Source organism: Arvicola amphibius, chromosome X (assembly GCF_903992535.2).
Source record: "Arvicola amphibius chromosome X, mArvAmp1.2, whole genome shotgun sequence".
NCBI classification, from domain to species: Eukaryota; Metazoa; Chordata; class Mammalia; order Rodentia; family Cricetidae; genus Arvicola; species Arvicola amphibius.
Window position 1 is genome coordinate 3291155 of NC_052065.1, and position 12787 is coordinate 3303941.

A 12787-nucleotide genomic window follows, 5' to 3' on the forward strand; every position below is an offset into this window, starting at 1 on the left:
AGTTGGATCAGTTTTATAAATATTCAATCACATTTCCGAGAGAAAGCAGCATTTCATGTCTTAATAAATCAATTCTTCTTATCTGCTGTGTTGAATAGAATTTTTAAACACTACGCATATTTGTCTGTCTTTATTAAAAAGCTAGGACATATATATATTCCACTGTTCAAGGAAACTTTCATGCCACACAACACTAGAGTCATTAAGACAATAGCATTGCTGGCTCATTAGCATTTCTTTAAAAGGCAGCCAAAGCAAGGACGGGTTTTAGCTAGTGCACAGGGCTGGGGGTGGGGAGTGTTGGTTCAGTTTGCACATATCTCTGTTAAAATAATAAGGGTTCAAAACTGAGATCCTCCTTCAGCAAATACCAAGAAATTAGTCTGAATTCACTTTTTATCGCGCAAGATAAAGTCAACACCGCTTCCTTTATTTTCGCCCAAATGTATTTTCCAAGTAGCCTTGCATAACCTTATCCTCTTCATTTCTATCACTTGGCTTAGCAGGACCTGAGTCACCAGAAATATGAGTGCATCTGTGGTTGCGGCCTCAAGTTACTCCTCAAGTCCCAACCAGGTCATGCTTCACATTAATAATATATCCCTACAGCTGATACGCTTGTTTTCTTTACTCCAATGAAGCAAAAAATTGAGCTGGGTGTGGTGGTACAAGCTCAGTTCTCAGGAGAATTCCAGGCAAGCTTGGGCTATAGAATAAGCTCCAGGTTAGACCAGGCTACATACAGACTGTTATTTTGTCTCAAAAGGAACAGTGAAATGGGGGCAGGGACAACTGGCCCCAGGTAAAATTCTAACTGCAGCAATACAACCAGTTTCAATCCTGCACAACATAAAAAGTCTTTCCACAAATTACAGAAGCATTTGGGTGGAGAAGTGTCTACTTGTCTGTTTTTAACCTAGCCATGAACAAAAAATATTGTTAGACTCATCTAATTTGAACATGACTCTCAACTCCTTTTATTCTGTATTGTTTCTTCTTTCATAGCAATCCAAAGTACAGCAAAAGTCTGCACTCATTTTAAAGATCGTTTGTTCCTGTCTTAGAAGGAACAATGAAGAATGTTCAGTGTTGGCCCTGAATCCACCCCACTAAACATTACATTTCCAATGTTTTCCTTACTGTGAAAATACCACAAATGAACCAATTTCGTTGATAGAGTATAAATCTTGAACACACAATACGAAAGACAATTCAAATTGGTTGGATTGTTATCCACAATACATACAATACCAAGTTGATATTCACATGCACTCTGTTTTTTTGTTTTGTTTTTGAGACAGGGTTTCCTTGTGTAGCATTGGCTGTCCTGGAACTCACTCTATAGACCAGGCTGGCCTCAAACTCAGAGATCCTCTGCGTCCCAGGTGCTGGGATTAAAGGCATGAGCCACCAGCGCCTGGCCACATGCACTTTCTCAGCAGTTCCTAAATTGTTCTTTTAACCACAGGACTCCAGGAACTCTATCTACTGTGCATCCGCACATCCTGCAGTCTTCTCAGTCTCAGAGCAGCTACCCCAAATAAAGATGTTTGTATTTACATGGAATTCATCAGTAAGAATGGTAACAGAAACAAGCTTTTGACTTCCAACTTTGCAGTCAGGCAAAATCTTCTGCTATTCTCAGGTCAACTTTATAAGGCTGAGGTGGTAAAGAGGCTGTGGCTCACTCCCCACTGTGATACATGAAGTGACTACTACAGTCCACACAGACATTATGACATGCGCACAATCTAGAATATACCTTTGTCCTGGCCATCAGAAGTAAGGAAGAGGAGAATGGGCTGAAATAAAGGGACAAAACACATGATAGGTCTCTTTTGTAATTTTAATTGAAGCACTGCTAATCATGTCTTTTAAAAGCACCAAATTTTAAGATCTAAGTCAATTTGGGGGTGGAAGGAAGAACACTATCAGGAACTTCTCTCCAGAACAAACAATGATGTTCATTCCTCCACATGTCCAAATTAAAGTCTACTGAAGCCAAAACTAAAACCCAAACCCCACACAGAGGAAAAAAAAGGTAGATCCTAAAGTCACATTCTAGGGGGTCAGTGCATTCCGCAGTCTTCGCTGGGCTGTCTAATTGTCCTTCGGCTGACTTTCAAAAATTAACACCCTAGCTCATCAAAATATACATTTTTTGCATTGGCTTTTTTAAATTAAAAATAATAATTAAAAACAAACAAAAAAACACTTGAAGGAATTCATGACCAGTTGCCTGACTCAGTTGATGGCATACAGGGCAAATGGAAGTCAGGAAGGCGGCTTGCAGCACACGACATTCAGGGGATGCTATTCTTTAAGGCTTAGCTTTCTTCCAAACAGTGTAAAATACCCACCTGGACCAGGAGTTAAGGAATAAGAAAGGCCATTCAAGAAGGAGCAGGTACCGCTTAACATGTGTATATAGGCCGGCAAATTGAAAGATGGACAGGGATTTATGGGCGTAGGTTGAACACTGTGGGGATAGGACAAAGGGCTTTTAAACAAGGCACTTTGCAGCATGGGCCGTCCACCATTTGGGCCATCTGACATTTGGGACAAAGACTAAGGAGTACACTACTCAGTTCTACTGCTTCTGCTCTGGAGCTCTCCCAAAAGTCTGAAGCACCGGTGTGAGGAGAAGAATGAATAAGGGAAATTGGAAGGGAGGAAAGGAAAGGAGAAAACTGCAGGGAAAGGTGAAAGAGTGGAAGAGCAGAAGGACATGGGACTCTAAGACCCAGAGCCTTCTCCCATATCACCCCTATTCCTCAAAGCACTGAACATGAAAAAGACCTTCCTAAAGGGGCAAGGGAAAGTGAAGATAGAGATGCTAAGTCTCCACAAGCCACTGAAGTGTCTTGTGTATCCCCCCTCTTTAGACATAGAGGACCTAGGCAAGAAAGTTCTTGCCTCTTACTAGGCATCCAGTTTCCTACCTGCCCAAACTAAGAGCCACTCCCAGGGCCAGCAGCATTGCAGGGTCTCCCTGATAGCAACTGCCATCATTGAAAAAAAAAAAAAACCTGGACTCAGCTTGCAGCTATGGAAGCTACTGACTGTGGACTATAGTTTATTACAAATATGGCTAGTCTTGCTAGTCAGCTTACTCTGGGCATCCCCCATTTTCCCTTTCATATGCTGAGATTACAGGTGGGCCATTAAGTTATGTGGGCTTCTGGGAATTCAAACCATTTCTCGAGTTTTGGGTACACATCACTACCCTAGAGGACTGAGGAAGCAGGCCTTTGGGCTCTACCCCTATATTCTAGTTGGGGTGATGACAGAAGAATTTGCATATCTAACTAGTTCCCAGGTGATGTGCCTGGCTAGCGTCTATCTTTGACAGCAATTGTTTCTGCTTTAGATCAGTGGGACTTAATGATTAATGGCCCCTGGGAAACTATGACAAGGGACGCCCCAGTCTCTAAGATTCAAAAATAAAGCCTACTTTTTCAAGTTCCTAGGAAGAGTCCCCAGTTAAGTTTGAAAGAACTCAGAGTGTGTACACTACAGAGCTAATTCTGCTTGTTGTTATGATTAACAACGGCAGCACGTGATGTACTCAGATGTTCTGAAAAGGCAGCACATAATGTCATGGTCAAAGGATACAATTCCAAGTATGAAGGGACACAGACAATCTCTTTTGAGAATTCCACAGGACAATACAGGCGCCCCAGCTGTTCTTCATAGAGTGACAGGGCTTCAGTCAAATTGACACAATTCCCCTAAATCAGAGAGAAAAGGAAACATTGGGATTGCTAAGTCATACTCACTTGAAGGTCTCTAATAAAGGAAGAACAATTGGAGCTTGAGATAAAAGTTCATCTTTAAAAAATGAGATAAGACCTCTATACTTCCACAAATTGCACTGGATTCTATTTATGGGTTCATTAGTTCATTCTCTTTCTACCTCATTTACGGAGATATTTCAAATTACTGAAGTATGAAGCAAAAGAAAGCAGTGAAGCCAATTTCTCATTAGTGACATAGTTCACTGTATCCACACCACGCAATTTAGCATATTCATCCACATAACCCACTCAAAGTAAACATTTGTCAGTAATAGTCACAACTGCATTGAAACTGAATAATCAACATAATATTTTTGCTTTCCATAATGATTAAAACTACGTCCCTTAAACAACAACAAAAGTCCTGACAGATAATTGCAGTCATGCCTCCTCCTTTCCTCAAATTCTGATTTTTAAACTGTATCATTGTGCATAAACATGGCGTGTGCATGTGTTACTGCATGATTGTGACAGTCTGAAGATCAGTTGCTGGAATCAGTTCCCTCCTTCTACCTTTTTCGTGGCTTCTGGAAATCAAACTCAGGCCACCAGGCTTCTGTTGCAGGAATAACGTGAGATGAAAACTTCACAAAAGTGGCCTATGCTATCAGAACTTCTTAGAGCAGCCATGAAAAGGGGTTAGAACTATTCCAAGAGACAGCCTTGGTGGTTTTAACTTAGCACATTCACTTAGCACAACGTCATCCTTTAGTGCCAGCCTGTTTAATAACCCATCATCTAGGGTCCTGCAGTGGGATTTAGCCAAAGTGCCCTTCACCAGCATATAATTTGGTTTCAACATCAAGTTCACCATGAGAGCATATAAACACCACACATGTAATTTACAATTCGTAAATAGAAAACACTGTCCAGTTGTTTTTAGAACACATCACCACTGGGGAAGCTATATAGAATGGAAATGCCACCAAGGTGTACAGCTGACTGGTTGTCTGCCATCTTAAAACTGACACCCTGCTCTGTGTTTAAAGAGGACATATGGGAGGGCCGGACCTCCTTACTGAGAATGTGGTAAAAAAAAAAAAATTGGAAGGTTTCAATTTGTTCTTTCCCAACATTGTCAAGAAGCAGTTTTTCGAAAGAAAAAGGGAAAGAAGAAACTCCACAAATAGAGACCTACCCAAAAAAGGAACATGATAAATTTCACTTTCCTGTCTACATAAATAGAATATTTTTTTCTTTTCTTTTTAAGAAAGATGCATTGGAGTTCCAAAACAAAACCCAACAGCAAAGAAATAATCATCCATTAGTTCAGTAGCTTTGGTTCTAGAAAATTCTCCATCTCTCATATTAGACTTAATTAACCCTTGCTTTTTTAGTTTATAAACTTTTGTATTGTTTACATTTTTAAACTTAAAACAGTTTGTACTATTTTTGTAATATAAATCCTTATCCGAGTGTTTCTTATTAGGTTCAAAATTAAGCAAAACTAGCTGGGTGTGGTGGCACACGCTTTAAATCCAAGGACTCAAGAGGCAAAAGCAGGGAGATCTCTGAGTTAAAGGCCAGCTAGCCTGCTCCATACAAGCAGTTCCAGGCCAGCCAAGGCTGCATAGTGAGGCTCTGGTCTCAAAAGAGGGCAGCAAGACTGGGACAGTTGATCAGGTGGTTAAGAACACTCACTACTCTTCTACAGGACCCAAGTTCAGTTCTCAGCACCCATGTTTGACGGCTCATAACTGCCTATTAACTCTAGGTCTAGAGTGACCGGATACCTCTAGTTTCCAAGGTCATCTGCATATTTGCATGCACATACCCCACACATATATACACATCATTAAAAATAACAAATCTTATGCAAGCAAAACTAAACAGTAAAAAAAAAATCACTCATGTGAACTACAAAATGTACAAAAATTTTTGAGCATTGACACTAAAGGACAAGAAAGGAAAGATGGCTCAGTGGTTAAAAATACTTACTGCCCATGCAGAGAACCTGAATTCAGATTCCAGCACCCATGTTTGGCAGGTCACAAAAACAAGTAAATGCAGCTCCAGGGGATCTGATCTCAGTGGCCTTAGAGAGTACTTGTACTCACATGCACACACACACACACACACACACACACGCACGCACACACACACTTTATTTTCAGGTTTTTTTTTTTTTTCGTTTTATGGGACAAGGTGTAGCACTGGCTATTCTGGAACTCTCTACATAGAACAGACTGGCCTCAGACTCAAGAGAGATCTACCTGCTTCTGTCTTCCGAGTGCTGGCATAAAAGGCCTATGCCAGTATGCACAGCTTTAAAAAGTTAAAAAGAAAAACTGACAGTAAACAGGCTGGAAAGACAACTCTGTGGTGAAAAGCACATAATGGGATTACAGACATTCAAGAGGTTCAGTTTTCCACACTCGTCTCAGTGGGCTCATGAATTCTTGTGACTCCAGCTCCAGGGAATCTAACACTCTCTTCTGGACTCTGCAGGCACCCATACTTACATACATTATAATTTGAAAAATAAAAATAAATAATTTTTCAAATTATGCTAATGATGGATTGCTTCCAGAAAGCAGTAAAGCTTTAGCAAGGATTACAGATGTCTAAAGGATTCTGATAATGAACAGTCCAAGCTATGGGAGTGCTCAGGAATTTGCTACATTTTTCACTGTGGTTTCCATGTGGGTATGTGTTACATACCCATTTTTATATGTAGCAGCCTATTTTTTTCCCTTTTTTGGCTTTTCAAGACAGGGTTTCCCTGTAGTTTCTAGAGCCTGTCCTGGAACTAGCTCTTGTAGACCAGGCTGTCCTAGAACTCACAGAGATCTGCCTGCCTCTGCCTCCCAAGTGCTGGGATTAAAGACGGGCACCACCACTTCCTGGCTGCCTATTGTTTTTCTAAGTAGGTGGTTGGAGACAGAAGATAGATGGTTAAGTCCCAGGACCTTACTTCTACCCTCAAAAATGCATATTCCTATATTCTGTGGCAAGATAATAAGGCTACTTTCAAGCACCCAGGATGATGCCAGTGATGTCACAAATTTGCCACTGTGACATGAGCAATGCGTTGGTAGGAACATTCAGTTTCTGAAAATCATTATATAAAATCCTCATCCCACCATTAACATTCTCCATTTTACTGCTACACACTTCAGCTAAGGGCAGAATCAAGTGTTATCACCTGAGCATGTTAATAGGTAGAAAAAAAGCAGAGTCTAAGGGTATAAGTCAATGGGAGAACTCCTGTCTATCATGCAGGAATTCACCACAAAAAGAAATCGATGATGATGAGTGAATAAGTGAATGAATGAATGAATGAATGAATGGTGGCGACTACAGCTTCCTGTAAGGCTTATGCCTCTTAAACCATGTGAATCTTAGTGTGTGGCAACACAGAGCAACACAAGAAACAACCGCAGGACATCACAAAATGGTATCACTTTATATTTCCACTCGTACTGAATGGGAGGAGGACAGAATGTATGCAGTGATGTCTTTGGGATAATCCTTGGCAAAGAACACAGCCTTGGGACTTATGATCTGGAGGTTTAAAAGAGAAACAGTTCACAAAAGCAAGTCCTCAAAGTTACAGTCATTAGTATTTGTACATGTTGCATTCTCGTGGGACATTTCTATTTGCTTCCTACACTTAAAGCACCAGTTCCCCTTAGCAAGCAAGCACAAAACTACCATGACGGCACCCTTTACCTACTCCACACTGACTGCTTCACAGTGGATCCATACTTAAATTCCCTTCCCTCAGGCTCCCAGGTAGTTGGGATTATAGGCAGATGGCACCCATGCCTAGCTTGTTCTCACTCTCTGTACTGGAGCAGAGGAAGCCCTGTAGTGTAGTCCTGAATTAGTAAGTATTGTTGACATGGGCATGCCTCAGCCCCAATGGAATGCAAAAGTCTTCCCCAGCTGGGATTCAAAGAAATGGTAATACCTGCTTTGAGGGTTTTAATGCTAGTGATTGATCAGTGTGTTCAAAACTAGAAACAACTTCTTCCTCAAGGATGTTCACAACCTGAAACTGCTAGCCTATAGATACCTCCTACCAAGACAAGCTAACTTCTTTTCCCTGTGCTGTACATAATAAAACACACTGAGGTTTCAGGTTGCTTGCAGTAATTGGCTCAACTCCATCAGAGTGCACACAGCCTACCTGACCCCGGCTTCTCCACACAGAGTTGTCCTGTTCTTTCTTTTCATCATTTTTTTCACCACTCCCATGCAGACCCTGACAAGTCTCTGTTTGGTTATAAGATCCTAGAGCCTCATGTTTCCTCAACTAACCTGCACGAGACTTTCTTCTAGTTGTGGAAATGTGGAGACAGGAAATATGATAAACATGCTCCCAAAAGTCCAACTAACTCAATCTGCATTGCTTTTACAGTACAAATTCTTGTTTGAGTCAGTTTCACCATCAACAACCTACATAAAACAGAGGCCTACCAACTTCCTCCGTAAAGGGGCAGAGAGGTCACATTCTAGACAGCACCCTGCTCCTAGAGCACAAACCAAATGGCATGGCTGTTTATCAAGAAACTCAAACAGAGCAGGCAGCCACATCTGGCCTACAGTGTGTAGACCCCAGCTTTAAGGTACCATGTGCCCAGAGGCTTTACACGCAGTGGAAAGAGAAGGAAAACAGGACAAGCTGGAACTTTAGGTGTCTTGTGTATTCTAAGTTCTTTCCAGCATTATTCTTCTCAGATCCCATGAAACAGAACAGACTAGAGTCTGCAGATAAGTGCTTCCAAGCAAAAAAAAAAAAAAAAAAAGACTTCTAACTATTCTGGGTATTTAAATACACCAATAATCTTTAAAAGCAGTTCATCAATTGGTACTAACAGTTGTACAGAAATAAGAAGTTCTGCCATGCAATTACACAGTATAAGGTAACTATAGCTAATGACTGTGTTCTGTACACTTGAAAATGTTCCAAGAAAGGAAGCTGAATGTTTTCTGCACAAACATGTGATATATGTTAAGGGGATACATGTGCTTAACCTGATTAAAAATTAGACAGTATATACATGCATGTAAACATCACATGGTAACTCTGTAAATGATCATTTTTATGTTTTTAAAGATCAGTCAAAAATAAATTTATGTTAAAAATCTAAAGCAGCAGTTCAATTCCCAGCAACCACATGATGGCTCACAACCACCTGTAATGAGATCTGGTGCCCTCTTTGCAGACAGAACACTGTATACATAATAAATAAATAAATCTTTAGCCAGGCGATGGTGGCGCACGCCTTTAATCCCAGCACACGGGAGGCAGAGGCAGGCGGATCTCTGTGAGTTCGAGACCAGCCTGGTCTACAGAGCTAGTTCCAGGACAGGCTCCAAAGCCACGGAGAAACTCTGTCTCAAAAAAACAAAAAAAAAAAAAAAAAAAAAAAAGATAAAAAAAGAAAAATCTAAAGCAGCCTAATTGATGCATCTACAATACAGCTCCTGAGCCTAAGGCTCAGGGAGCATCACAGAAATGGTGCAGAAAGATTTGAAGAGCCAGAGGAACAAAAAAATCTATTGTGACATTGTATCTGTTAGAAATGCTACAGAAGCTACGCCCATGATACTACAATATTATGGCTGCCAAAATAACACCTGAATGAGGATGACACTAATAGACATGTTTCATGGGACCCAACCCTAGACAAAGAACTGCAGGCAACTAAGGAATGCTGAAAGCAGGAGAAATAGTCTTCCCCAGGGAAGAACACACCAGTTATTTATCTAATACCACATGGTCAGCCCTGAAAACTGTGTGTGTCTAACATTATACAGACTGAGCAGGTTGTATTTACATATATATGTACCAGTATATGTGTATCTGTGTGTATGTATCTAACAATTAAAGAAAAAGAAGTCATGAATTAGACAGAAAGCAAGGGGGGATACATGAAAGGGATTGGAAGAAAGGGAAGGGGGAAATGATGTAATTACAATATGATTTTTTAAAAATATTTACAATAGAATGTACTGGGGCTGTAGAGATGGCTCAGCAGTTAAGCACGCTGGCTGCTCTTCCAAGGGACTGGAGCTCAGTTCCCAGAACCTACTTGAGGAATCTCATACGGCCCTGTAACTCCAGCTCCAGATCTGACACCTCCAGCCTCTACAGCCAGCCGTACTCACATGCATATACCCAGAGACACATGCACATAGACAAACATAAGTCTTTAAAAATAAAAGGAGCATACAGTATTCAGCAAAATTCAAAGATACACTTTAATAAAATGAATTACTGAGAAATTAATACAATATAAAGTTTGTCACAAGGTAAAGTCTTTTTAGAGGATGAGAATTATGTACACAGGACAAAAGACATAATTCTGCTTAAGATGGTCCATATTAAAAAAAAAATAACTCATTTCAGTAAAAAAAAAAAAATAAAAAGGGTTTACATGTCATAGGATGAGCAATACTCTCCAGTAAACTCAAGAGAATTCCGAGACCAGCGTGCAAGGGCTGAACTTGGTTATTAATTATTTTGTATACCAAGTAATGAGACTGGATTAACAATTAGATGCCTTTGTCACTTTTTAGGAAGAAGTGTACTTTCCTATATATACCTATTTTATACAAAACCACAAATGCAAACCTTCTTTAAAGTTACGAATAGCCTCAATAATGAAAGTGTAAAAACAAAATTTAATTAAAAAAATTTTTTTTAAATATTTTAAAAAGAATGAAAGTAACTACAAGGAAAAAATCTACTTCTATATGGTGTCTGCAGCTCACACTACAGGCAAAGCTGCTCATCAAGAAGGGTGTGCTGCTAAATGGGCTTTTCCCTAGAGATATACCTAGAAGATGGGGAACGGGTGAAGAAACTGTAGTCTGTGTCTCCACCTGCTGGCGACATTTCATACTACAGCCAGGGCCAACAAAATCAGGATACTGTTGTCTTCTGCTGTTAAGTAACATCTCAGGATGACAGATTAACTACTTTGAAATGTACTGCTTGAACAAGTATAATTCAAAGATATTGTTGTTCTTCTGTCATATGTAAATTTCAAGAACATGCAGTCAAATATGCAAATATTGACTCTTCTTGAGAGTCATAGGAGTAAGGGTGGGGAGTGCTCTACCTGTGTGAAGTATTTCCCATCCTGTTTCAGAACTTTCATTGACAGGTCAAGAATCAGTCTGAGAAACTCCCATGTGGAATCTGGATGTAAAAAAAAATAAGTTTTGTAAATATGTTCAAATATTTATAAATATGTTATCAAATATTCAGTCATGGTCAATACAGCAAAAAGGAAGAGACCCCAGTGTGCTGGCACGTGCCCATCATCATCCTGGCACTTTGGAGGCAGAGGGAAGATCAGGAGTTAAAGAGCATCATTGGCTACATAGTAGCTTTTAGGTCAGCCTGGACTACATGAGACTAATTTATACTTTAAAGATACATATGCTTGAAAGTTTGTTCATGAACAATAATGTACAATCATATAGCTGGTCTGTAAAAACACCTACACAAACACCGAGGTCAGGATCAAGTTTGCATCTATTTAAGACAGTCAGTACATCACCAATAAAGACTTAGCATAGGGACTGAGAGTGTAGTTCAGTGGCAGAGAGTTTGCTTATCCACAGGAGATCCTGGGTTCCATTCCCAGCACGGCTCTCAGATACAGAGCAAAGATTAGACACAAAGGCAGAGCTCAGTCTGAAAGAAAGCTGCTTAAAGAAGGAAGTCAGTAACATTCGCTGAGAAGCTGAGGAAATTCCTGGTTGTGGAAGACACAGAATGCTGCAGCCTCCTTAACAGCAATTCACTGCCTACCTGTGTCAGACCTAACCTTGAGAATATTCCAGGAGACCTTTGTTCATATGTATTAACTTAACAGAGCACACTAGCTTCCACCAATGCCTCAACTAAGAATGTCTTGAGAAGGTTTCCAAACTTCCTCCAGCAGAGGTTACCCTGCTTTGCTGTAACCTACTTCATGTTGCCACCAATGTATTTGAAACATGCCTTGATTTGTGAATTTCTTTTGTTCTGCAACTATAAAAACATGAAACTGTTACCACATTGGAACATACTACTTACACTAACCTGAATCCATGTTCCCCAACCATGGGTCGCTCATATTTAGTTCCAGAACACTCTTACACCCTTTGAGGTATAAGCTGTGTTTTCACATTAGGGAAAGGGGAAATATATTAAAGCCATGTTAAAACTCCAGTCACCTTCCCACCATCAATGCTAGTTCAACTGCTTTTAACAACTAAGAGGAGCTGAGAAGATGGCTCAGTGGGGAATGTACTTGTCATACAAGTGTATGAATTTGAGTTTGACCGCCAGTACCCACACATAAAATGAGCATGGTGGCATGTGCCTCTGCAATCCCAGTGATGGGGAGAGACAGGATTCCTAGGGCTTGCTGGCCAGCCAGCATTTCCTACTTGATGAAAGTTCTAGGCTCAGAAAGAAACTCTTTCTCAAAAAAATAAAGTAGAATGCAATTTAAGAAGATATTCAGTGTTGAGCAGTGGTCTTCACACGTGTATGTGTGTGTGTTGGCATGCACACACGCACACATTTGTGAACATGTACATGTATATAGTTTAAAACACAGCCGTACAGTGGTGGCACACGCCTTTAATCCCAGCACTCGGGAGGCAGAGGCAGGTGGATCTTTGTGAGTTTGAGGCCAGCCTGGTCTACAAGAGCTCACTCCAGGACAGGCTCCAAAGCTACAGAGAAACTCTGTCTCAAAAAACAAAAACAAACAAACAAACAAACAAAAACCAAGAGTTCAAAACACAATCTACCTTCTTCTGGAGATGTAGAGATCGGGACAGCTGTCAAATCATTAATCACATAATCAAACTCTCTCCCTTCTTTGGCGTACCTCTTCAGTACTGGAATACAGTCTTCTATGAGGACCTTTCAGAATGAACAGGATTGGATGCATGAGTCAACACAAATGGGTGGCATTGAACACTTATAAATAGGAAATGAAAGCTAGGGATTAAATTCACAGCACCAGCACCGAAGA

General features: G+C 40.4%; 1 protein-coding gene across 2 annotated transcripts in view; it reads right to left on the reverse strand.

Annotated features, from left to right (window-relative positions):
* Positions 1-1825: 1825 nt before the first annotated feature.
* Positions 1826-12787, reverse strand: part of Sms (spermine synthase) — a 55679-nt gene continuing 44717 nt past the window's right edge. For both annotated transcript variants that reach the window (XM_038316879.1, XM_038316877.1), the window contains exons 8-11: positions 12561-12675; positions 10871-10950; positions 3616-3731; positions 1826-2360 (exon numbers count right to left, since the gene is read on the reverse strand). In XM_038316879.1, coding sequence (XP_038172807.1) covers positions 2321-2360; positions 3616-3731; positions 10871-10950; positions 12561-12675 — 351 coding nt within the window. In that variant the 3' untranslated portion in view covers positions 1826-2320. The remainder of the gene's footprint in view (positions 2361-3615; positions 3732-10870; positions 10951-12560; positions 12676-12787) is intronic.